The sequence below is a fragment of the Rhinatrema bivittatum genome, unplaced genomic scaffold (assembly GCF_901001135.1).
Source record: "Rhinatrema bivittatum unplaced genomic scaffold, aRhiBiv1.1, whole genome shotgun sequence".
In the NCBI taxonomy this organism is placed as follows: domain Eukaryota; kingdom Metazoa; phylum Chordata; class Amphibia; order Gymnophiona; family Rhinatrematidae; genus Rhinatrema; species Rhinatrema bivittatum.
Genome location: NW_021821223.1, coordinates 53409 through 81183, shown reverse-complemented (window position 1 = coordinate 81183; position 27775 = coordinate 53409). Strand labels below are relative to the sequence as shown.

The following is a 27775-nucleotide window of genomic DNA, read 5'->3' as shown; positions in this document are numbered from 1 at the left end:
TTTGACAACTGGCTTTCTCTGAGAGATACAGCAGTAATATTAATCCTTTTTTTTTTTGTTTGTTTTCTTTCAGCACGATTGCGCGGAATCCACGATGGCTTGTTCACAGGACAGATAGATGCAGTAGACACTCTTAACTCCACTTACAGAGTGACTTTTGACAGGACGGGTCTGGGCACACACACTGTCCCAGATTATGAAGTTCTTGTAAGTATTCATGGCCTCGAGGCATTACAACAGGACAGGGAAGCAAGGGTAAAGACAAATTTTGTAAGGTTTCTGGTATTGTAGAAGGAAGGGAAAATGAGTAGACAAGATGAGCCTGGCAGTCTTTATCTGCCATCATAATCTGTTAAATAATTCCATCACCTGCCCAGTGTTGTAATGTTCCACTTGAGCCAAAGCTGAATTATCTTGGTGCTGTTATGGAACTAATTTTACAGATGTTCTTTCAAGATCAGTAGTGGGATGCCAGTTCTTTTGCTAATCCATCAGAGCACAAGTCTGACAGCCCAAGTCTGCCTTTCATAATCTTCCGTCAGCACCCAAAGCCATATGATGATCTATATCATCTCAGACCACTTTAGCTTGGAGGCATGCTATATGTTTTCTGCAAACATATTTTTTGCATGCCGCCTTGATCAGGGTGCTAACGTGACACAGAGCTGAAAATGTAAATAGATTTTTTTTCTTTACCTACTTACTGTTTCTGTGATATAATTAATCCAACTTCTAATATCTGTTTGAGAAAGAGATACTCTGTGTACGCATATCACACGCACGCATGCTAAAGTTGTCTGAGATGATATAAATTATCATATGGCTTTGGATGCTGATGGAAGATTATGAAAGACTTGTGTTGTGATGGATGAGCCAAAAACACTGGTATCCCACCATTGATCTTGAAAGAACATCCGTAAAGTTAGTTCCATAACAGCACTAAGATAATTCATGAAAATGCATGGACATCCACTAGAGGGCGGCCTCGACAGAGCTTCACAAAGATCATAGAGCTTTGCTCTGCGCGGCTGTTCTGTCTTTCCTGCGTGGCACCATACTCAGAGCAGCTCAGTCACTTCAAGCAATGAGTGCTTTTCAGAGGGAGCAATGAAGCTGTGGCTGACTAGGCAGCATGGAGAGAAGGCCATAGTATTGGTGACAAGAGAAGAATTTTACAAAAGATTAAGAAAGCAACAAAAATTATGGCATTCATAGGCAAAAGTGGGGGGGGGGGGGGGGTACCAATTTTTATGCATCTTCATAATTAGCAGCCCTAAGTAACTGCCTATGCCTAAATCTAGCTCTGCTTGCCCTCCACCCCCCAACCAAGCAAAAGAAATGTATTCTTTGCAAAGAGAATACCTATTTAAAAGAAATACATACATGAAACTGTTTCCACTCCCATCATGTCAGAGTATCTGTTTCACTGAATCCTATGAATGGCCACAAGAAAGCTTCCTGGCAAAATGTGTTTAGATTGGGAAATACTGATGAAAAGCGAGCCCCATAGTTGTAAGGAACTTGCAGCATTAATGCATAGGGTATGTCAGATTCTCAGCGTGGCAGGGACAAGTAGTGTGATCAGAGCTTGACATGGGATGATTGCTGTCTCCTAACTTGGGCATCTATGAGAAACTAGTTGTCTTGGATCATCTTTCTCTCAGTCTCAGGGCTTCACAGAGATTCTTTCTTAAGTTTTTTTTGCATCTGGTTTTTTCAATCGCGTTTTTTTCTCTTTAAAAAAAGAGCACTTTTCAGTGCTCCCATGCCTCTGCACGCACCTTGATTCAAATTTTGCCAGTGCGGCAAAATTGTCAGCAACGGATGGCCACAATTATTGTTATCTATGCCTGGGACTGGATCCACGACCAGGGTAACTGCTGATACTGCGGCTGCATGTCTCCCCAGGCTCAGAGGCAGAAGGCCATAAAGATTGCCAAACCAACACTCCTCCCACACCTCTCTGGGGCCTTGCTCAGACAAGCCGGCCAAAGCCAAAAGGGCTTCCTCTTTACAGCCCCCGGGGGCGTCTGGCACAGTGGGCCGCACATCTGAGGCACCAGATAGGCCCCACGCTGTGGAAAAGCAGCAAGCATCGGGAGATGTGCCAAATGGATGCATGAGTGCGTTGGGAGCCTCGAAGCAAGCACGAGCTCCAAACAAGGGATCCAAATCAGCGTCGTCGACCGCTAGGCCCGCTGACGATCGCATCAGTGCTATCTTCCCACCCGATGCTGGAAGCCCTGACACAGTCAACGCAAGAGGAAAGATCGACGCATTCGGCAGTGCCTTCAAAGCACCCGGTGCCCCAGGCTGCAGAACCTCACCAGCACAAGACGCGGCCAGCAGAGGAATAGGCCTTCCTACCAAGAGAGCTTCTTGAATTGGAGATTTCTGATGTTGAGCCCCTCTTGGGGCATCTATCGTCCAACTCATCGGAGTGTGTATTATCGGACCTTTCCTCCGACTCCAAGCATAAGATTTTATTTATTTTATTTATTTTTAGGTTTTTTATACCGGCATTCATGACAACAGTCACATCATGCTGGTTCACAGTAAAACAGGGGTACATAATAAACTTCAAACTGGAACTATGGTGCGGAAAAAAGCAGTTACATATAACAAGGGTGGTTGAACTGGGCGAGGAGAGAAACGAAAGGAAAGGTTAACGTTGGCTAACGATAATTACAAATAGTTAACATTGAAATGGCTGAGTTTTATGTATTGATGGTGAGAGGTTAAATTATTTGGAGTCCAGAAATGCTTGTTTGAACAGCCAAGTCTTGAGTCTTTTCTTGAAAATTGAGAGGCAGGGTTCCAGTCTAAGATCGGGGGGGATAGAGTTCCATAAGATGGCTTCTCCTCAATTAAAGGAACCCCTGTGGAAACAACACAAGTCTTCCCGAGGGGAGGAATACATGTGGCACCGCGTCTGGGAGCTACTTTCGGTCATCCTCCGGGTGGCAGTCTCCACCAAGGGCAGAGGGCGACAGATGGGGTCTGACAAGCCTACCCTAGCATCGCAGGCCATGTCTTAGATCTCCCAGATCCTTTAGCAGTTCTTCCATACCTGGGAGAATGCAAATGAGGGTCCGTCTAGTCCTCCCCAGGACCCCCTGCTGTAACCAAATAAATCGCCATCACAATCTCCCAGGGACAGCTCCCCAATGGAGTCTCCTCAACCTGACTCTGCACCAGAGGATTGCCCCACCCCCCTCTCTCCGGGGTCCTCTACAGGGATCCCCTCAGACCCATCTGAGGGGCAGCCGGAACCCTCCTCTCCCCCAGAAGCCCTTTCTTATTCAAAATTTGTGGAGAAGGTCAGGGCTTATACTGGATATCGAAACAAGATCCCGGACTCCCGCGCAGAGATTTTGGGTATTCTCAAAATATTTGAAGTTCCAGCGGAGCCCACTGCCTTGCTGTCCCATGCTTTCTGTAAACCGTTGTGATGGTGAATTAACTTAACGACGGTATGGAAGAGTTTTAAAATAAATAAATAATAAAATGCTGTCCTGGATACCATAATGGCAAAGACTTGGGATTCCCCATTCTTGGCTCAACCCACCTCTAGGAAGACTGACCTGAAGTTAAGGATGAGACAGTCACCTTATTACAGCGGTGGTTGTAGAGTCTGCAAAGACGACTTGCCCTCCACTCCAACACTCCACCAGGCAGGGACTGTAAATATCTGGATGACTTTGGGAAGAGGATGTACCAGACAGGCATGCTGAACGCAAAGATACAGCAGCACACCAATTTTATATAGCCCAGTACCTATAAGAGTGCCTGCAGTCCTTGAAGCCCTACCTCGTCCACAATGCTTCGGACGGGGCTCCCCTGCAGCCGTTCGTGGACCTGGAAGAAGGCCTGAGACATCTACTGTGAACAATTTACGAAGCCTTTCGGACAGCCCAAACGTCAGTGGGAGCAATTGCAGCAAACGGCTAACCTGGCTGAGGGCTGGCGCCATTTGAGAGGATGTCCACGAGAAGTTTGCAGATCTTCCATGCAAGGAAGATAACTTATTTGGTGACAAGCTACAGGAGACAATCTCCCAGTTAAAGGAGCAGAATGTGACTGTCCTCTCTCACTGGAGGAGCAGCGGAGCGCAAGTAGACAGTACCCTCAAAGCTACTATTGCCCATACCAACACAGGTGCCAGTTTTGGGTGTTCCCCACCTACTGCCCACCCATCTACCAGCTGATTAGGCAACAGTCCCAGCAACCACCTAACCTCGGCATGCTGAGGGTGCCTCAGCAACAGCGCCTGGCTCAGCCCACCGAACCCAAGAACCAGCAGGGATTTTGAGCATACTGGGGCCACCACTACAACAGCCAGTGGGGGGAAGAATATGTTTTGGGTTTTTTTTCGTTTTTTTTTTTCTATAACTCTTGGGCGGCGAACACCTCTGATTGTTGGGTACTCAGCATTGAAAAAGAAGGCTACTCCCTCAATTTCAAAAGCAAACCTCCCTTCCCCATCTGGGCCATGCCAGGGTTCAGACACCAGATAACCCTGCTCCAGGACGAAATTCGAAACCTCCAACATCACTCGATTCAGCGGGTACCCTTTCACGAGCAGAACAAAGGGTTTTACTCCCAATACTTCCTCATCCCCAAGAAAAAAGGGGGGCTTCGCCCTAACCTGTACTTATGGGCCCTCAATAAATTTTTACTGAGGGGAAAAATTCAAGATGTCTCAAGTCTATTCTGCCTTTCCTTCAGCCCAACGATTGGATATGCTTGCTGGAACTCAAGGATGCTTACTCCCACATTCCGATGCACCCTGGGTCCTGACATTACCTCTGTTTTCAGGTAAATGCCTGTCATTACCAGTACAAAGTCCTTCCTTTTGGACTTTCGTCTGCGCCCAGAGTATTTATGAAGTGTCTGGCTGAAGTGGTGGCCCACTTGAGGAAACGGGGCATTCAGCTGTTTCCATACCTGGATGATTGGCTAAGACTCTCATCGCGTGCCACCCAGTTGCAACAACACCTGATCTCGATAGTCTGATGCCTGGAGAACCTGGGGTTCCTAATCAATTACGAGAAGTCCAACCTCCAACCCACGCAGGTGCTCCAATTCATTGGAGCATTGATGGACACTACGATGGGAAAAGCGTTTCTACCGTCCGACCAAACTGGGGCAATACAGTCCTTAGCAGCACAGCTCATGCGCTGCAGGTACCCATCAGATCCTGACACTGCTAGGCCACATGGCAGCAGCTGTGTACATGGTTCCACACACTTGCCTCCACATGCGACGTCTGCAGGGAGGCCTCAAGCAGCAATGGATTCAGTTCGTCCATCCATTCTCCTGGTCAGTGCACTGCACCCCCTCCATGCGGAAAGAGCTAAACTGGTGGCTGACCCCAGCCACCCTAATGACAGGGGTAATCATTCCACCCTCCAGCCCATCAGATCATTCCTCACCACGGACACCTCCACCAAGAGTTGGGGAGCACACTGGGACAGCTACAGACACAAGGCCTCTGGTTGCCATGGGAGCGATCTCAATAGATCAATTTCCTGGAACTGCAGGCTCTAAGGAACGTCCTCCGCACTTTGTCACCTCATTGCAACAAAGTAGAGATGATCTACACTACGGACAACCAAGTGGCCAGGTTCTGTATCAACAAAGGAGGGTCTTGGTTCCTTGAGCCTATGCCGGGAAGCTGTGATAATCCTTGGAGTGGGCGGAGAAGTAATCAGTTTGCCTACTGGCCATGTACCTCCCCGGTGTGGCCTACACCAGGATGTAGCGAACAATCTGTTCCAAGAGTGGGGGATGCCCAGTATGGATCTCTTTGTGACAGTGTTCAGCAAAGAAAAGTGGACAAGTTTTGCTCCATTACGCCAAGCAGGGAGAGATATGCCCCAGACACATTTCTCGTTCCATGGAAAGCAGGTCTGTTTTACAGTTATCCCCCAGTCCTCTGCTGTCACGAAACGGTTCAGAAGTGCATGGAGGATTCGGGACCTCATTTTCATCGCCCCAGCATGGCAGCACCGCAGCCCCTGGTATGCTTACCTAGTGCAACTCTCCGTGGGGCACCTCCCCTCCTCCACCAGACAAGGGAGGACCACCTGACCCAGGACGATGGAACCCTACTCCCCATGCATACCTTCCCTACACCTCACTTCTTGGAGGTTGAAAGGTCGGTATTGAGCCACTGGAAAATTCCAAAAGAATACAGGATGTCCTTGTGTCATCTAGAAAGCCGTCTACTAGGAAAAACTGTCAAGGCAAATGGACTAGGTACTTGGCCTGGTGTAGAAAGCATGAGAATCGACCCCTTTTCCTATTCACCACAGTTGCTATTGGAATATCTACACTCGCTTTTTCAATCTGGATTAGCAACGACATCCCTGCGGGGCAATTGCGGCCTATCATCACAACCCGCACAATGTCCTACCAGTCATGCACCATCCCTTGTTCTCATGTTCATGAGAGGACCCCTCAGGCTACGTCCACCGTGGCTAAACCTCCAGTGCCATAGGACCTCAATTTAGTCTTGAACATTTTATGCTGCCCCAGTTTGAACCTCTACAAAGTTGCCACATGAAGTACCTTACATTGAAAGTGCTTTTCCTGGTGGCGGTAACCTCAGCCAGGCGGTTCAGTGAGCTACAGGCCTTAGTTCACTATTCCCCCCTACCTGTAGTTTCAATCACACAACGTGACTCTAAGGACGCATCCTGCTTTCCTACCAAAGGTGGTCTCCGCTTTCCACCTCAACCAGACTATAACCCTGCTGAAGTTTTTCCCCCGATGCCACATACCAATGAAAGGAAGAGATTTTCCACATGCTGGACTGTAAATGTGCCTTGGCTTATTACAAGCGTCAAACGCAGTCAGAAAAAGTTTCCCAACTATTTGTATCTTTCAAGCTGAAAAGACACTCGCGGGCAGTCCAAAGGTCCATCAAGTGAGGGTGTAGCTGCTTCGGTGGCCCATCTTCATGATGTTCTGCTACTAGATAGTTTCAGAGCTGCCACATTCTTTGTTGCAATACCTTCACATCACATTACTACTGCCTAGATCAAAAGGCTTCTTTGGATGCAGCCCTCAGCAAAGCAGTACTCCACTCCTTTTCCAAGCTGTCCACACTATGGAACTTGAGCAACTGAATTTGCAGGCGCATAGCCAATGCCATGTTTGGACTGCAACTTCCGCTCTGCATTATTAGCTGGGGACTCCCAGACAACATGGCTAATCCAGCCTGTTTATCTATGGGGGGAAAAAGCAAGTTTGCTTATGTAAATAGTGTTTCTGTACATAGCAGGATGAATTAGCCATGCTGGACAGCTTCGGTAAACCACTTTTTACAGTATCTGCTTTGTTATGGACTGAGAGACAGATGGTGCCCGCGCGGGAAAGACAGAACAGTCACGCAAACCGCATAGAGCAAAGCTCTGTGATCTTTGTGAAGCTCCGTTGAGGCTGCCCTCTAGTGGACATCCCCAGACAGCATGGCTAATTCATCCTGGTATCTACAGAAAACAGTTTACGGTAAGCAAACTTGCTTATTCATTGAAGAAGGAAAACTATGTAATGGTGTAAAATATTTACAGTCTTTATCAGTTTGTCAAATATTAAGTCATGGTTGGTTGAAGATATTGCAGCCTGTGTACACACATGCACAGTGTAGGTTTTGAGCCCTGCTTAGAAACACAAGGGCAACTGCCAGTCTGTAACCAAAAGCAATAAGTTTATAGCCCTATATTCAGAGGAGGATGAACAGCTATTCCAGAACCAAAGAGACTGCTGCTGGGCTGTAGATTGTAGTCCAATTCCCTTAGCACAAAAATCACTAAACACATGTCCATGTTTTTAGGAAAGGAGGCTAAACCTGATGCAGGTTTCTGATGGGTAGGTCTAGGATAGCTGTACAGTAGAAACCATGCATGTTTCATCTTTAATATAATATTAAAGAACATTGTGCACAAGGAACCAGACACTGGCAAAGATCCTTTCTAGATTAAAGTGCATTAACTGACCATCTTTAGAGTTAGTCCAGCTTTAATTTATGTTGAGTGTTAACTGTTTTGTGGATTTGGTTTCAAAGCCCCATTTAGCTCCTTGTAGCTGCCATGCTTTTGGCTCCCTGAGATGCTTGAACCTGTGGTTGGTTTGTCACATTAGGCCTGAGATTCAAAAGATATAGTTTCCTGAATAAGAGTTAAATGCCTAGATCAGAGCTTCCCAAACTTGTATCCAATGTGACCCTATTTTTAGCACTTGAAAATTCATATGACCCCCAAAGGACTGTCAAAACACATTGGCAGGGTTGATGCCCCCTCCGACAATCATGCCACTCTCACCCTTACCACACTCCAGTTGATCCCCTCTCCTCAACGTCCACCCTCTCTAGTCAGTCCTCTCTCTCAAACTCCACCACCTCATGGGGACCTCTTCTCTTAACCTCCCAGCATGCTTCCTCTCTCAACCTCCATCCAGCCAGTTGATACCCCATTTCCTCTCACTTCTCCAGCTCACTCCTCTCGCTCACCTCCAAGACTTTCTTATAAACCCCAACTGATTCTGTCACCCACATCCCCTCTCTCTTACCTCCAAGCCTCACCTCCTCCCTTCCTACCGTTCTGTCAAATCCCCACAGCTGATTCCCCCCCCCCCCCCCCCGGGCCCCCTCAGCTTCTCTATTACATCCCTCAGTCAATCTTTCATTCCTTCTCTCACCTTCACAGCCAGTCCCTCCCAAATGATCCAGTTCTCAAACCCCACCCCCCCCTGCATTTGATCCCTCCCCTTCAAACAGCCCCTTCTCTAAACATCCATTTAGCAAGGGTCAGTAGCATTTTGCCTTTTGGGCCAAAAATGGATGACAACTGGTGAGAAGAGAGGGCAGGTTGATGAGGCAGCATTATTTTCTTGGGAAGGTTCAGTGGTGGGTGAGGAGAGAATCCATGGCAATCTCTACCAGTCTGTGCACACTCAGCTCTCCCCATCCCTTATGGCTGGTCCTAAGCCCGATGATGAACTTCAAGTGACAGCAGCATTAGTAATGAAAGTCAGCACAGGGTCTGTGCGCCAGTGTAAGCTCATAGGCCCTGCAGTGACCCCAATCCCTCCTCGTATAGAAACACACGTGAGGGCAGGATCACTGCAGGGCCAGTGAGTGCACCCTGGCTCACGGGCCCCATGCTGATTTCCACTACTAATTCTGCTGCAGTTGGTGCCTAAAGACTTCTGCATTTGAGGCACTTGTTATCCCAGCTGAAGGTTTTGTGACCTCCATCTGGGGTCCTGACCCCCAGTTTTGGAAACCCAGGCCTAGATCTTCCCGAACAGAAAATTCTCCTCTGCTCTGTGCTTAAATTTAGGTACCTTAAAAGTAGGTGGGGGGAGAGCAACAAAGTTAGGGCCCTCAATGCTGATTTCCAATGCTGGTGCATAATTTAGGAATTTTAACTAAGGGCAGGCGGTGGCTGATCTAAATTTCAGAACCTCTGTTTAAGGAACCTAAAGTCAGGCATCTATATCCAACCGAACATTATGGTACCTTAGATCAGCTGAATAAAGGCACCTAAACTGAAGTGGCTTTTCTTGCAATTGCAATCTTTTTGGAAGCCTATAAATATGTGTTAATATGGAAGAAAAACTGAGAAAGTCACTATCATGGCAGCTGTGATGCACGAGAGGTTTATGATGTGCAAAGTGGAGAAAGGCGTTCATTTCAGAAAAGCATTGCAAAGAGTAGCACTCGCCACTGAGCTCCTGGCCCAACAATGAGCCTTCTGTCTATAAATGTGATGCCCATGAAGCTCTTGCTAAGCTTGTGGGCCTCTCGTAGAGCTCTGATTCACTGCATGATCTGCTGCTTTTTTCTTTCTGAGCAGAGTAATGAGCCTCATGAAACGATGCCCATTGCTGCCTTTGGACAAAAACAACGGCCTTCCAGATACTTCATGACGCCCCCACGGTTGCATTACACGCCTACAGCCCAATCACCTGTTACGGTGAGTAGCTCTGCGCATCATTCAAGCGGATGTGAAAGACATCCTGTTCCGAGATGAGGTGGTCCGAGTAGCTTGGTGGCAGTGCAAGAGTTGGGCTACCTGGACTAGCTGGTGCTGTGTAATGTGGAGCTAGAGCTCATAGCTTCTGGTCAGCCTGAGAGCAGAATTAAACAGCTGCACGTGAATCTGTCCCCTGCTGTGTCTGTACCTGGAAGCCCCTAAGATGTCTGGATTTTGGGAGGGGAAGTTAAGTCGTATGGGGAGAAAATCCCATGAGGCGCAAATGATGGCCAGTCCCGGTGCCATAGAAGCGGAAAGCATTGTTCAGGTTGGTAGGCACGTGGGGCTAGGAGATATAGTAGAGGCGAATATAAGAATTGTGAGGATGTTGCGAAAGGTCAAAGCCAAAATATAGCAATGTTTGCATGTAACTTTCTTTCATAGGACAGTGAAGCATTATTGGGACAGTCTCCCTGGAAACATAAAATTTCAAGTTCGGACAGTGAAACAATAGGTGGTTTTCCAGTAGAGTTCCTTATCCAGGTGGTAAGTGTTAATGACTCCTCTGTCTGTTTTACAGATAATGCCTTCTTACACCCAAGTCTGAAGTACAGAGATACAGAAACAGTTGTCATGCCTTCAGCCTTACATAGATAAGAGGCTTAGTTATCTTTCTAAAGGAAATCCGGCCTGAATTAATGATAGCACTAAGTCTGATATGCACTGAACTATGCTGTCCATTCTTTTTCTATTTTAGTTACACAGTGTAGGGTTTGTAAAGTGTTAATCTATGCCCAGTTTTTAAACAAAGTCTTCCTGGGCTTAGCTTGGTGGATGAAATGCAGAGTGATTCCTGGATTCAGGAGTATCTTTGGATATCTAACTTTCAGCCTCGAGGACTAAACTTGTACCCACTCTGTAATATGCAGTGTTTCCAAAGCATCCATGATGAGTAGTGGACATACACTATGTCCATTAACAAAAAGTGCTTGCAACAGTTTTAAGCTACTTCCCAATCTCCTAGGGACAGCCATGTTTACAGTGAATCTAATTAGTCTTCATTGGCTAGGATATCCTACATGACCTCATAACATTATACTACTACTTTTTATAATGCTACTAAAAGAATGCAGCACTGCAATGGTGATGATTATTCAGGAATAAGTCCCTGCCCCAAAGAGCTTACACTCTAAAATGGGTATCTGAGGCAGTAGGAGACAGTGACTTGCCAAGGTCATAAGGGAGTGTCTGTGGAAGAAGCGGGCTTCCCTAGTCCTCAGCCCATTGCTCTAAGCACTAGGCCTCTCTTCTTCCCCATGCATATATGAACTAATCAGAGAACTGCATGGAGTTTGTACCTTCAGAATAGGTGTTTGGAGTTGTGCCCGGGATCGCGGGCCAGCCATCGGCCGGCGTGCACAACTTGCGCCTGCCCAAGGCAGGCGTAACTGGGGGGGTGGGAGAGTTAGGGGAAGGGAAGGTGGGGGGGTGGGGGGTAGGGAACAGAAGAAGGCAGCACAGCTCGGCGCGCGCAAGGTGCACAATCGTGCACCCCTTTGCACGCGCTGACCCCTGATTTTATAACATGCGCGCGGCTGCATGCACATGTTATAAAATCGGGCGTACATTTGTGCGCGTGTATGTTTTAAAATCTGCCCCATACTGTAGATATTTCAGTTTTTATTGCTTCTTGGACTTCAATGCCATGGCAGAGCAACCATGGTCCAATGATTTCACCATGGATGTCCCAATGCCTGGCCTGGAGCAACCTATAAAGGTTGGAGATTGGTCTGCTCTGGAGCAGGAAAGTTCTGCTGCCTCAGTGAAGACTCCTGGCTGAGCTCCCGCTTGGCTCTTTGTCAGGGGATTTAGCCCAGAGATCTGTGGACTAGCAGTACTTTCTTTTGGGGGCTCGCTGGCTTCTGTGCAGGAGCAGCCGTTGTTACTAGATCCACCACAGCTGTAACGCTGAATCTTATGTTGAGGTTGGAAGCTTGCAATCACTAGCACATTTGAAAAAGTTCAAGTGGATATTGCTGGAATTGTGGTTATGAACACAGGAGGAGTAAACTTCTGGGAGTTTTAAACAGAGGATGTTTTGGAGAATAGATACAGAACTTACAAGCAAATTCTTCTGTTTCAGTAAAGAGCAATGTTTTGCTTAGGAGAAAACTTGAGACATTTTGAAAAAAGTCGTCAAAAAGAAAAAAAAAAAAAATCTTAGAATTATTATTTTCAAAAAGTGATAATACTGCACCAGTGGAGTTCAAAAAATTATTTGGAGGTTTTGCAAATCTCTCCCATCCTCAGAAACCTACACTGGGTTACCAGTTAACTTCAGAATTCTATATAAATCAATCACCGTAATACAGAAAACTATCCATCATCATCTTCAACTCGACCTGGAAATCCCATTCAAACTCCACTCCTCTAACAGACCAACTAGAGATATTCTCAAAGGCCCCTGAAATTTCCCCCTACTAAAGCCTCACGCCTCTCGATGACCAAAGACAGAGCATTTTCGATAGCTGGCCCATCCATCTGGAATAGCATCCCTTCAAGTCTTAGAGTGGAAACCTTGCCTGTTAACTTTAGAAAAAGACTTAAAACCTGGCTATTTCACCAAGCCTTCGCCGACCCACCATACAATCACTAGTTGTCCTTCACTCTTACCCGTTATGGTGATTACACTCACTAATGGACTCTGACACCTCCAGGTTAAGCACCATTATGCGTTAACCCGTACGCCCTATGGTATCACCTCATATTTATTTCCTGCCTTATCTTCTTTCCAGCTTGTTTGCAAGCTTCCAAGTTCCTCTTACCCCTGTTAATTGTAACTTTTGACTCATTCCTACCTACTGTTTTTGCTGTACTTGAATTGTTACCCCAGTTATTTTCTTGTTAATTGTAAACCCGATCCGATATGGTTATTTACTATGAAGGTCGGTATATAAAAACTATTAAAATAAAAATAAATAAATAAATGCCAAAGAGATCTTTCTCCAATAAATCAAACAATCTACTTGAGAAGAAAATTAAACAAAAGGCACAAGTTTTAAGGAAGAGTGATTCCAAAGTGCATTCCTTCTTTGAAGCTTTGTCTTTGGAAGAATCCCCCAAGCAGGATTCAGATTGAAGTCCACTGTCTTATGGGTCTCCTTTGTGTTGGAAGCAGATTCTAATGCTGTTCTTCTCTGTGTTTCCTAAGAGAGGGCATTTTTTTTCATGATTTTAAGGTTCGATGTTGCTCAGGGCCCTTCCTGCAGTTAGGCTAGATGTTCTTGAGGTGGGTGTTAGCTAGCTATGTGTAAAATCTCTTCTTTGATGATCTGGATTGAGTTACCGCCTCCTTTTTAAAGGAACAAACAGTCTAAAATGTATTTGAGTACTGTTGTGCACAGCACTCATTCTGATTTATCGCTTCTGTGAGAAGCGAGCGCGCTTATGTTTGTCTTTAAAATATGGCAACGTTAATTGTTGGGTTTTATCCCAGGACAAGCAGGATGATAGTCCTCACATATGGGTGACCATCATCAGGTGAAGCCCTGGCACGGAAAACTTCGTCAAAAGTTTCTAGAAACTTTTGGCTGGCACACTGAGCCTACTGAGCATGCCCAGCATGCCATGATATGCTCAGCCCACAGGGGTCTCCCTTCAGTCTCTTTTTTTCAGCCTTGCTGTAAGCATAGCAGATTAGGAGCTCTGGGATTTTTCCCTCACTTTTTTCCTCAGGGAAGAAAAATATTTTCAGTCACAAAATAATTGTCATCGGTTCTCCCTTCGACATAGTATTGGTGAGTACATTTTTTTGAATCATTTTTCGGTTGATTCTGGTCGCCCTCACTAATGGTATCCGCCGGTCATCGACCGTTACTCGGCCTAACTTTCATCATGGCCTCCGGATTCAAGAAATGTCCAGATTGTAACCGGACTATGTCGATTACCGACCCCCACAATGTTTGTGTTTTGTGCCTGGGATCAGGCCACGATGTCCGAGCTTGTTCAACTTGTGCCCAGCTGACACCAAAGGGCAGGCGTGCCCGATTGGACACGATGGAGGAAGTTGTTTAAAAAAAAAAACATTGTCATCGTCACAATCGTCATCGTCGACATAGTCTCCAAGGAGAATATCTCTCTTGGTCGCAAAACATCGAGGAGAAAAGAGGACCGGTGACCGTCCATCACCGACTCCATTGGTGTCCTTCCATAGCAATCTTCCTCGGCATCGAAGGAACATCGGGAAAAAAGATGCCATCATCATCGTTCCACTGACCCATCGGATGGAACGGCACAGCCATCGACATCGAAGGACAAGCGAGTCTGGGTACTGGAACCAACACACCCTACCATACCCGAGGAAGCAAGGCGCTCTCCACTGGGCTCAGTGTTAGAGACTGTGCCAACCACGCTCAGTCGTGGAAGTGCCAGTAGCGGCCAGTCTTACCTTCCCCAGTGACAGTGGGCCCAGTCCCAGTTTCCAGGGAAAGAGTGGACTACCATGGTCCAGCAGCCATTGTCGAGGCTTTCGAAACTTCCAGCCTCCTTCCGTTCACCGGTAACCAACACCGACCCCAGCATCGACATTGGATCCGGCGTATTTCAGCCTTCGCTGAACAAAATCGACGCCTTGATCGGTGTATTTCCTCCACCGGCACAGACAACGCTGGTACTCCAGTGCAACCATCGACTCCATCGATGCCGGCGCATCCACCGGTGACTCCTTCCATTCCGATCCCAGGTTCATCGGAGGAAGAAGACAGGGACTCTGATTCCGTCCCAGGACCATCGGGCCTTCACCATCATCGAATACCAGCAAAACCATCGATGCCAGAAAAAGATCCCTCGATACCAATGCGTCCCGGTCCATCAGGTGATACCCGGCATCAGTTGCCATAGAGACCCATCGATTCTCCATCAATGCCTTCATTACCTCCTATGTTGCTAAAGCAGATTCCATCAAAATCTGCTTTTAAGACAAAGCATCATCTACAACCAGATGATCCTGAATCACCTTATCCTCAGTATACTCCCTGGAAGGATGTGGATACTGATACTGAGTCAGAAGAATTACAGTCTGAGCCTTCTCCGCCAGAAGAGAGAAAAGTTCCCTCCTGAAGACTTGTCCTTTACAAACTTCATTAAAGAAATGGCGGACACAATCCTTTCCAATTACTGACGGAGGAGGACACAAGACACAAGGCCCTAGAAGTCCTTCAATTCGTTGATGCACCAAAGGAGGTAATGGCAATACCAATCCATGAAGTCCTGTTAGAACTCCAGCAAAGGATGAGGGATCATCCATGTTCAGTATAAGCTGTAAATAGAAGAACAGATGCCACATACCTGGTGCAACATGCTCCAGGTTTCCAAAAGCCCCAACTGTCTCATCACTCTGTAGTCGTTGAATAGGTTCAGAAAAAAGCCAGGAAACAGAAGCCACACTCTTCTGTCCCACCAGGAAAAGAACAGAAGTTCTTAGATACCTTAGGAAGAAAGGTTTTTCAGGGATCCATGCTGGTATCTCGTATTGCGGTGTACCAGCTTTGTAGGACACAGTACCAAAGAAACGTGTGGAAGCAAGTTCAAGGTATTGCCGATGGTCTTCCCTCACACAACTGGCTTTGAAACACACTAATTGCAAAGGGCTTGAAATCATTCAAACACAGGTACGGGCAGCTTATGATTCTTTTGAAACATCTACTCACCTATCAGCATCAGGCAATTAATGCAAGGAGGTGGCTTGGCTTAAGGCCCTCGACCTCAGACAAGAAGTCCAGGAAAGAACTGGCAGATCTCCCTTGTACTGGAGAGAATCTCTTCGGGAGGAAAGATTCAGGCTACCGTTTCTCAGTTAAAAGATCACCACGAGACACTCCGCCAACTCTCCAAACTACCATCGGATCAGCCATCCTCCCTAAGAAAATCAGCTAGAAGGGACACCAGGAGACCCTTCTATAAACCTAGAAGATATTACCCACCTGCTTCTTCAGCGCGTTCATACCTTCCACCTCAAAGGGGACGTGCACGCCAACCAAAACAGCAAAAACCCAACCACCACCACAAACTGGTCCAGCAGTGGGTTTTTGAAGTCAATCAAGAGAACAGAGGTATTTCCAACTACCCTATGCCCTATTTACCAATAGGAGGTCAACTCCATTTCAAACACCAGTGGAGTCTTATTACAAAGGACCAGTGGGTATTAGCCATACTAAATTGGGGATACCATCTAAAGTTCAAAGCAATACCCCCGCATTCTCCACCCATTCCACTTTGGACAAGCATGGTCATCACACCTCAACTCCAAGTAGAACTCTCTACTTTGGACTGCCAGGGCTATCGAACCAGTTCCCCGGTCTCAACAAGGAAAAGGGTTCTATTCCTGCTATTTCCTAATTCCAAAGAAAACAGGCGGCCTTCGCCCTATCTTAGACCTCCGCAATCTCAACAAATTTCTTCACAAAGAAAATTTCAGGATGGTAATCTCTGGGAACCATCCTTCCATTGCTTCAACATGGAGATTGGCTCTGTTCTCTAGATCTTCAAGACACTTATGCCACACATATCCAATTTCCACACAACATCACAAGTATCTACGATTCGTAGTGGGAAGAAATCATTACCAGTATTGAGTCCTACCATTTCGGACTTGCTCTGCTCCTCGAGTATTCACAAAATGTCTAGCAGTGGTTGCTGCACATCTAAGAAAAAACAGCATTCATGTTTTGTCCATACCTAGATGATTGGCCTAATAGAAGTCCATCCAGGCAGGGAGCTCTGTCTGCCTTAAAAAGCACAATAATCTATTACACTCCCTGGGATTTCTCATCAACTATCAAAAATCCCACATCGATCCATCTCAACTCCCTCACATTCATCGGAGCTGACCTAGACACCACAGTGGCGAAGCTTTTCTTCCAAACGACCGTGCCAACAATCTAGCACGTTTGGCCGAACTCTATAACCCAATACCAGTTCGCATCTTGCCATCAACTTCTAGTGCTACTAGGACACATGCCCGACAGTACATGTTACCCCTTATGGCGAAATTAGCCATGAGAAGAACTCAATGGACTTTGAAATCTCAATGGCTACAAGCTTTCCAACCACTGTCATACACAGTTCAAATTACCCACCAGTTACGTCTATCGCTCCACTGGTGGACAAATCAAACAGCATTGAAAGCTGGTCTTCCCATTCCAACAGTCAACTCCACAAGTCAGTCCTGACCACAGATGCCTCCAACTTGGATGGGGAGCTCATGTCAACAACCTTTCAAACACAAGAGACGTGGACTATGCTCGAAATGAAGTGGTCAGATAAACTGTCTTAGAACTTCGAGCGATGCGATATGCCCTTTATGCCTTCAAAGACTGGCCTCTCAAACAAGACTGTGCTGATACAAACGGACAACACAGTAGCTATGTGGTACATAATCAAACAGGGAGGCACATGGCTCTTATCTGCTCTGCCAGGAAGCGATGCAGATTTGGGCTTGGGCTCTACGAGCATTCATGCACCTCCGAGCAACTTATCTGGCGGGCATACAAAACGTCCTAGCGGACGATCTCAGTCGACATTTCCATCCCCACAAATGGTCTCTGGATCCACGGTGTAGCGGAGCAAAATCTTTCAATGCTGGGGTTTGCCCAACCATAGACCTCTATGCATCCAAACTGAACCACAAAGTGGAAAGGTTCTGCTCTCTCCATGATCGTCGGCAGGCATTCCCTAGGGACGCCTTTGCTCGCCCCTGGAACACAGGACTTCTATATGCGTATGCTCCAATCCCGCTCATAGCCAAAACTCTCGTGAAGCTACAACAGGACAGAGGAACAATGATCCTCATAGCCCCGTACAGGCCTCGACAATTATGGTTTCCCATACTCCTCGATCAGAGAGCCAATTGCCTAGGCACAGCGCCCACTCTCGTAACTCAGAATCAGGGCAAGTTGCGTCATCCCAACCTGTCAACTCTTGCCCTGACAGCTTGGATGTTGAAAGCTTAATTCTGCAAACCACTTAATCTTCGACACAAGTCTCTAAAGTTCTCGTAGCTTCACGAAAGCTTTCCCACACGTAAATCTTACCACTTTAAGTGGACTAGATTTACCAAGTGGTACACACAGAAAGGTTTTGACCCTTTCTCTTACCCCACTCCTTTATTAGATTACCTATGCCAACCTTTCGGATTCTGGTCTCCAGACATCCTCTGTCAGGGTACACCTAAGTGCCATAGCAGCATATCACAAAGGAAATGGGGATACGCCAATAACAGCGCAACCCCTAGTAAAGTCTGTTTATGAGAGGCCGTACTTTCACCTTAGCCTCCCATTCGACCACCGGTCACTGAATGGGACCTAAATATAGTACTGACGAGACTCATGCGGTCACCGTTCGACCCTCTGCATTCCTGTGATGAAAAATTTCTTACATGGAAAGTATTTTTCTTAGTAGCCATTACATCGGCTAGGAGGGTCAGTGAGTTACAAGCTCTCGTCACATACTCACCCTACACAAGGTTCCTGCATGACAGAGTAGTCCTTCGCACTCACCCCAAATTCCTACCAAAAGTGGTAACAGATTTTCACATCAATCAGTCATAGTCTTGCCTACTTTCTTTCCAGACCTCACTCTCACCAGAGGGAGAGAGTTTTACACACCTTAGATTGTAAACGTGCGCTAGCTTTTTATCTGAACCGCACGGCGGTCCATAGGAAATCCACCCAACTCTTTGTTTCTTTTGACAAAAATAAACCAGGAGTTGCGGTAGGAAAACAGACTCTCTTCAACTGGCTAGCAGACTGTATCAAATTCTGTTATGAAAAAAGCGAACATTCCTCTCCAGGGGCGAGTAAAAGCACATTCAGTAAAGGCTATGTCTACATCAGTAGCACACTATTGTTCAGTGCCCATTCTTGACATATGTAAAGCCTGCAATATGGAGTTACCTTTGCAGCTCATTATTGTTTGGACAAAGAAGGACGACAAGATTCAGCCTTTGAACAATCTGTCTTAAAGAACTTATTTCCAGTATAATACCAACTCCTTCTACATTCATCCTGCTGTGATTTCAGGCTGCCTCACTCTTTCCAGCAGTACACCAGTTGTTGTGCTTGTTGCACAAGTTGTATGCTCTTGGTATAATGCAAGAATGACTCAGCCTGTAGCTTGCTAATCACCATATGTGAGGACTAGCATCCTGCTTGTCCTGGAATAAGCAAAATTGCTTACCTTGTAATAGGTGTTATCCCAGGACAGCAGGATGTAGTCCTCACAGAACCCACCTGCCACCCCGCGGAGTTGGGTCCGATACATTTTATTATTTTATTTTTTTAGCTCACACATACTGCTACAAACGAGACTGAAGGGAGACCCCTATGGCTGAGAATATCATGGCATGCTGGGCATGCTCAGTAGGCTCAGTGTGCCAGCCAAAAGTTTCTAGAAACTTTTGACAGAGGTTTTCCGTGTCAGGGCTCCATCTGATGATACCCATATGTGAGGACTACATCCTGCTGTCCTGGGATAACACCTATTACAAGGTAAGCAATTTTGCTTTCTTTGCACATAGTATTATGTGGTTAATATTTCCTTTTCTTTGTATCTTTTCGATCTTGCTCTTCCACAGCCTTGGTAGTGAAGTTAAATTTTAGGCTATAGGTGTGCTGTTTTCTAGTGCATTATTGTATGCATAGTTTCGATATGGCTCATTTGGTCAATGGAGGATTTTCCTTCTAACGTTGGAACGTATGAAATAAATTTAAATATCCTTTTTTTTAACTGAGGGAGACCCCAGAGGTTCGAAATATACGGGACATTATACAAGTGGGGAAGACTAAAAAACCTACCATCTCTTACTACTATAAAGAAGTGAAGAATCTCGAGGATTCAAAACCTATGGAATTAGCATATGCTAAATGGTTATCTTGGGGCCTTTTTTTCACTGTCATTGACTGAATTTAGGAAATGTTTTCAAGAATTACCTGGAATATCTGAGAATGTTATATTGAGGGAAATTCAATACAAGTTTCTTTGGCAAAGCTATATCACACCCATAAGGGCGAAACAAATGCACATTGCGCAGTCTGACCACTGCCTCAAATGTGCGACCGCAGCTAGCCATTATTTTCATTATTTCTTGGGACTGTGCAGTAATTTCTCTCTTTGGGACACGAGTCAGTTCCACTTGTGCCATCTATTTACATAAGGTTTTACCGCTTAACCCTAACCTTTGGCTGTTTGGTTTATCAAAAAAGCAGGGTTGGTGGGAAAACAGATCATACTGACTCACTGGTTGCAACCTCAAGCTCCCAGCTATGATCATTGGTTTAAAAAAATGCTGCGTCTTTGCTCCATGGAGCACGCCCTTACTACAAAAGCAACGCCAAAGAGAATTGTAGACACTCCCCTAATTTGGGTGGGTTTTATTGCCTACCTTACACCAAAGGTCGGACTTACAAGAGATCCGTGGTGCCCACCAAAGGATGATGATATCGGTGAACCATGATATTCTACCGATGGCTGCCCAAGATCACACTGGAGATTTGATTGTGATTTTCCTGAAGACTAGCCCACTACTACCCATGGACTTTATTCACAGGCAACCGATACAGGGGGAGGGGCTTAGGTTCTTCATAAACAAAATTACATATATATGTCATTATTCTTGTTGATGTTAACTGTTTCATTGAATAAACAAAATTTCCATTGCCCATTTTTCTTTCCCAATGAGAGATTACTTTTGCAAGTCCTTCCTACTTAGCTGTTCCCGCCATTATGAATTGGAATAAATCGGGGTGCTGCTGGGCCGACCTGCCCCAGAGCCGCATGCAGTTGGAAGCCATAGTCTGAACAAAAAATGGACTCTGGGCTGGTAGCTTTTAGAAATACATCGTGTGAGTGTGACCAGAGGTGAAATCTGTGCTCTTTAGTCCCATCAACAGTATGGAAATTCTTTTAAGAATTAAGGAGGAGACCTAGGAAGAAGACCAAAATAAGTAACTGAGCTAAGAAAAGGGCAAGATGATATTTTGAAGACTTTAGCTAATAATTGCTACCTTAAACAATTTAGAAGGTAACCAAGTTCATTGATTCAGGGCTTCCACATCAAAGCACAATGCCTGGTTTGAGGTTGTGGGGGGAGAGGATTTTTCAGTGGTCTTGTAACACCGAAGGAAACTGTGCAGTCTTCATCCAAGAGCACAGCACTTTTGGCCTCAAGCCTCAAAAATGCAACCAGACCCCATTGGTGGCCATCGCTGGCCAAATCTGAGAGACACCTTCTGTGCCAGTTTGAGCTCATTGACTCCGCAGTGCACCCCAGGCTCAACCAACCCCAACAGACAGGGGATCTGAACCTGGATCCTCCATGCTACAGTCATGGGTTTTTTCATTTTCTGGTATTTGAAACTAATGCAGGTGGGAATGCCTGTTCTCCTCGCCTGAATGGACTTTCCCCAGTCCTGTTACTGTGTCACTGTCAATACGCAGCCTGCTCTTCGGTAGAGCTCTCTCATTGTCTTCTGTTCTTTCTCCATCTTCCCTGTCACTCCACCTCCAAATCCAGAGCTGGTTTTCCTCATTTTTATTTTCTTCTTAAGAAATCTGTCAGTCTTCTGCTAGTTCTGGCATGGAAAGGCCAACTCAGTTTCTCCGGTCATTCAACTGACCAAAAACCAAACACTCAATGGCCCCCAAGCCTTGCACAACAGCTTAGAATACAGTTCTTACATTTTCTTGGAAAAATTGCCCTATCCTCCACTGGAGCATTCCCTGATGCAAGCAACATTCTCCTAGTGAGGACTGAAAGCAAACCTCCTCCAGGTCAAACTTTACTTCAAAGAAAGGCTAGAGGGCTCCCCCTTCAATGAAACAGGATGACTCTCAGCTTCTTGCTGAACTTCGCATCATGACCCTGCCTTAAGTACCTCTGCTACACACACCAGTTTTGTCTGTCCATCTGTTTTTTGTTTTCTTTTGTAGAACCCAACTCTTTTCCCGCCTAGAACTGTTTTTGGGTCAGCTGCCTCACAGCCAAATGGGAGAAAGTTGGAACTTTCAGCTCTGTGGGGTTTCCTGCTTTGTCTTGTTTTCAGCAGCCTGTAGTTAGGGATTCACCCATGTGTGAGGACTGCCATCCTGCTTGTCCTCAGAGAAAACAGAATTATTTTCCTAGGACAGCAGAATGCCAGACCTCGTGAAACCCACCTGCCTCCTGGTGGGAGTTGGTTTCTTCATGGATTAGCGCTCTCATGGACTGAGGGAGGGTCTCTGCCTAGGGCGCAAGGTTATAACTACCGCTGCACATGCTCAGTCGGGTATGCTGAAAGCTCTAGAATCTTTGAGATCAAAGTTCCGGACTGGGCTCCATCCGATGATGTCACACATGCCGTGAGGACTGGCAACCTGCTGTCCCCAGAGAACCCCTGTTACAGGCAAGCAGCTCTGCTTTCTCAAACACACGAGCACAGTGAACCAACCAGTGGGGGAAGGCAACTCTAACAGTAGCTGCTGCCATCACATCTTGCTCAAACTTCGAGCATGTAGCTGGTTAACTGAAAGCCAACCATGTGTTTGAGGAAAGAATAATTCCTCTCTAAGGTTAACAGACATTTCCAGATGCCTAGTCTGTGCTGCAGTACTCCCTTTCTGCCTCTGCAAAGCTCAAATGGTAGCGGGGAAAAAACATTGAAGGATTAAAAGTTTGCCCTTTTTTTGTTGTAAAGGCCACATCTCTGGGACTTTTTGGTCACGGAGCATTACTCAAGTACGCTAGCACACTTCCTAGACACAATGCTAGACACTCCCTAGACATTGTCCTAGGCTAAACACCATGTATTCTGCCTTTGAAAATGAAGACCACTCTTAATCCATATTTATTAAACTTTGTCTGCTGTTTCAGTTGAAATTGTAGTGAGGCAGGCGCATGTTGTGATGTCATCAGCTCATCATTGTTAAAGCTGCCTTGTCATTGATCAGTGCTGCCTCAGGTCTGGATTTGCCCTGAAGGGCTCTGAAGCAGGGTCATACGAAGCCGTCATGGGGTTTGGTTTTTCTTGCCCATTTTTTGACCAGTTATAAAGCATCTGAAACCGACAGGGTTGGTGATTTTTTTGAAACTGTCTTCTCATTTGTAGACCAGATTATCCAAAATCCTGATGATCAAAAAGGAGCACATCAAGCAACTAAGAGAGATGAACACAGAAGCAGAAAAACTGGTATGCTTGCTCTCTCTTTTTTTTTTTTTATCGCGTGTAACTAACTTTTAAAACAGCCCCTTGCAGTATTGCAAAATCCAAGTCTTTAACAAGCAAACCTCTGTGAGAATTCTGTAATCTTAGCAACTTGGGAGACCCATTTTATTGTACCTGATCCGATGTGACAAGAACAGACAGCTGTGCTTAAGGTTCACTATTCTTGAGGCTTATAATCTGATACAATCCTCCTATCTGGGATATTAGGAACACTCAGCTCCCTCCCACAGCTCCTCATTTTGCCCCCTGGAGGCACTTAATTTCCTTTCTGATAAAGCTGATGGTTTCCCAGCTGATTGGACAAACAGTTCTGTGCTGCCTGGGTGACCCCTGGCTGGGAAAGAGCAACATTGGAAGATTCAGTCTTGTGCAAGAGTTCCCTTCTAGTCTATATCCAGCCGCAGCCTTTGGAGAAGTTAGGCAGATAGCTCCAGGTAATTAGCTTTATCCAATTGCATCTATAGTCTTGTAGCTCCATTTTCTTTAAGAGCTGCAGACCTACAAGGCCATAGATGAAATAAGGGAAAGCCAGACCTGGATCAGCCTCTTCAGGTTGACCTGGATGAAGTAGCAAGTGCTAGCTGAACCTATCCTTTATGACCTGGAGCTATCTGTCACCTTCACCTCGACTCAGCCCTTACAAGTGCCTGACCTTGAGTGACATGGTGACTGTTTGTGCACCTGCTGCTCTCACTACACTGGCATGCTTGTGGGGGGGGGAGAGGGGCAAGGGGTGTCTCCTGTTTGAAAAGGTTAAATAATGCATTTCATCTTCCTCCTTACAGAAATCCTATTCCATACCCATCAGCATTGAATTCCAGAGGCGATACGCAACCATTGTGCTGGATTTGGAACAACTGAACAAGGACCTGAACAAAGTTTTACATAAAGTTCAGCAGCACTGTTACGAGGTAACGCATCACAAAAGTGAGCAATTTAAGCTGCGCTTTGTGCAAAGGGAGCTTTCTGCGTCGAGAGAGAGAGCACGTGGAAAGTAAAGTTTTCAGAATCAAATCAAAAGGTCTGTAGCACCGTGCGAAATGCTCGAGTGTTTTCTGCACTTTCAACACACACACAAATGTATCTCTGTGCCTGGGATGCATCATGAGGAAAAGGATACCTCGATTAGAACAGTGTGATCCCTTTTATAAGAATTAAATTAAGGTAATAAGGAAAGAGTGCAGTAGTTCTCTCAGTAGGCGATTGAGGGGGAGAGGGAGGCGTGTCCGTGAAGGCCATGCTGTTCTCCATGAGAGCTTTACTTTCGAGGCTGACAGACATGCCTGTGCAAATGAGGGGGGCACACGTGTGGTCTAAGCCCGCAATGCTGTTTTCTGTGTCGGCAGCTTGCTCCAGACCAAGGCCTTCAGCCCGCAGACCAGCCCACAGACATGAGGCGCAGGTGTGAAGAGGCAGCCCAGGAAATCGTGCGGCAGGCAAACACCACCGTCACAGGGCAGCCTTGTGTAGAAAGCGAGAGCTTGACCGATTTGATCTCGAGGCTTACAGCAATCCTCTTACAAATCAAGGTAAATTTCTGCTCCGGAAGCAGAGTGAGACGGGCCGGCGAAGGCTCCTCCCTCGCTGGTACTGCTGTGCGGCTCTATCGTTCTTTTTTTTTTTTTTTTCCTGTCCTGTAAACCTTTGAGGCAAACTTTGGTGATTTTGCCCTGGTTTGTAATTGAACCTTAGCTGCTTGTAAACTTGCGTTTCTCTTACAGCAGCAGTACTGACTAGGGCCTTCAAAATATTAACTTAAGTCTGTTTTTTTCATTTTTATGATTACTCTTTAGGTTTTTCTGTTCACCATATTTTGTTTATAACTCTCTCAGTAAACGGTATGCACCTTTTTATTGTGACGACAGTCCCCGTATGTTGAAATTCCGTTACTGTCTTCATGTTTTCCATGTACGTGTGGGATGCTTGCATGCAGTTCTGATTGGCGTCTAAAAAGATTTTGCTCTAGGTGCTGCTTTTCCGAGTGGTCAAGATTACATTTAACATGTTTATATATACCTTGCTGCTGTGCATTTTCTACTTCCCAAACATAGCAGAGCTGCCCGGCTAATCTCTCTTTTTCCTCCTGCAGTGTCTAGCAGAAGGAGGCGACCTAAACTCATTTGAATTCAAGTCATTAACGGATTCAGTAAACGATATCAAGGCTTCGATAGATGCTTCCAATATTGGGTAGCTACTGTTTACTTTCCTTTCTGCATGCTCCTCGTCATTCCCAGACATAACGGAGATTTCTTCCCAGCTGTCACGTTTCTAAAGATGAAAGCAATTCCATGATTGCATTTAGTGCCATTAGTGTAGAAAAACATAATCTAAGACTGCCTATAAATGCACTCTCTTATCCCATACGACAGTTCAGGGCCTTTATTATAGTGCGTTCTTACCCAGGACCAGATTATTGATTTCTGCTCCTCATAGTATCTGTTTGCATGTGCTGCACCTTCCTATTAAGGACACCTATATTGTTCCAGTACAAGGTGTTGATGGGTCAGTCCATGACTGGCTTTTTTTCTTAAATCTTTCCAGCCATTTCCTGTGAGTAAGAGGTGGCAATGATTAGCTGCAGAAATACAAGAGTCATTTGGTGACTGCAGAACTCTACCGCTGACCTTTCTTCTGGTTCCAGAAAACTGGGAGCCTTTATGAAGAGGGTCTGAATCTGTGTGTAGTACCGTAGCTTTGTTTGTGCTGGTGACAGTGGTGATGATGAAACCCAAGGTACTGTTGCCACGCTGTGACATGAGAGAACGTGATTTGTGCTCTGCTGAATGTAGTCTAAATTCTAATTCTGTTTTCTGAACGTGCAGTCTGCAGATTAAGAGCATTTGATGGCTAATCCTTGTCATAGGCAGTTTCTGTATCATGTTATGTCTCAGAATATGTTTGTATTGGTTCTTTGAATGACGCCTTTCACTATTTTTCTTCTTTCCTTTTGTCCAGCTGCTTTCAGAATAACGTAGAGATCCATGTTGCACATATTCAGAGTGGTCTCAGCCAGATGGGAAATTTACATGCCTTTGCAGCCAACAACACCAACAGGGACTGAAAAAGAGACATCTGAATAGCGGCAAAGTGAAATGCACGCACTGGGCAAATCTGGTTCCTTCCCAAACTCTGGATGCCAAATAAAGAAAGAGAAAAGGCTTTCTTATATTTTCTTCTTTTTAGATGATCTGACCAGCATTACTTGACATTTTCTGGGTTGTGACACAAGGACAGAAGATTTTACATTTAGTAGCATGTTCACTGCTTCAGCTGGACCATGTCCAAGTCTGTTCTCATGGAAGGATGCACAAACCTCTCTTAGCTGAGACCGGGCTCTGGATGAATTGTGAGCAGTCTATGCATGCAGCTGTGCTGGTGAAGATGTGTAGGGATTTGAACCTGGCTCCTGGTGAAGTAAGTGTGGGCGGAGGTCTGGTCCCAGCTCTGCTGGTGGAGCAGAAGGTGGAGGGAGTCTGGTCCCAGCTCTGCTGGTGGAGCAGAAGGTGGAGGGAGTCTGGTCCCAGCTCTGCTGGTGGAGCAGAAGGTGGAGGGAGTCTGGTCCCCAGCTCTGCTGGTGGAAAGGAAGAAGGTTAAGGGGGATCTGGTCCTGGCTTTGCTTGGTCTTGATTAGAACTCCAGTGCCAAGTAGCCAGCAGTCTGGACTTTATTCTGCCAACACTGAGAAACTTTGTGCATGAGTTTCTGACCCACCTTTGAAGTTGTGCAGAAAATTACTTAGATAGGCTTTCTCCCTTAAGAAGAAATACAGTACTGTGCATCTCCGAGAGAGGTGCTTCACCCTGTGCTAAAGATATGCTCTAAAATGAGGAGCTGGCTGGCTGGCTGACATCTGGTGGTTGAGGAAAACAAATCACAGTGGAGACATTTTATGGTGCAAGTTTTACACTGCCTCTTCCTTCATTAAAAAGGGATGGAGGAATTGATCTTGCTGCAGTTACAAGCTTTCTTCATGTGTTCCACCTTTGTATACCTTTTTAATAACCTGTTCTCACCCAAACATTGATGTCTACCAACGAAATATTGGGCTGCCCAGTGCTAGGAACTGCAAAACCAAGTGTACAGAGCTGCCTCCGAGCAGATTCTCAAATGTTAATCTTGTATATAGTGTGTATTGGATTGTTAGTTTAATATAGAGTATTAAAAACTTCAGTGTAATTGTTCTCTGATTTGGAGTTTGGGAGATGCTAGAGAAAGTGAAGGGGGATGTTTATGATTCTTTTAGATGCCTCATCAAATGGGGCCTTTTATATGTTAATGTATAAAGAAAATTAAAAAAAAAAAACAAAAACAGGATTTTCATGTTGAAAATTTTGTATAGTTTAAAATAAGGCTTCTGTATCCCTTGTTGATTATATTGTGCCACTGCAGACCTTTAGTGTGAAATTTGTATTTACCTGAATTTGTTCTGCTAATTAAGAAATATAAATCTTTTATTCTCACAAAAAAAAAATGTTAACCGTAAATAAAATGAGTTCTGGAAGTTGATATTTTCAGAACTGCAAACACCTTCTAGCA

At 45.6% G+C, this 27775-nt stretch overlaps 1 protein-coding gene across 1 annotated transcript; it reads left to right on the top strand.

Annotated features, from left to right (window-relative positions):
* Positions 1–27775, top strand: LOC115082530 (protein lin-9 homolog; the record flags this gene model as incomplete). Its single annotated transcript, XM_029586758.1, has 8 exons — positions 1–207; positions 9864–9983; positions 10428–10529; positions 23123–23203; positions 24025–24150; positions 24586–24768; positions 25329–25426; positions 26195–27775. Coding segments are annotated over 8 exons (1023 nt in total), but the record flags the coding sequence as incomplete, so codon positions are not given.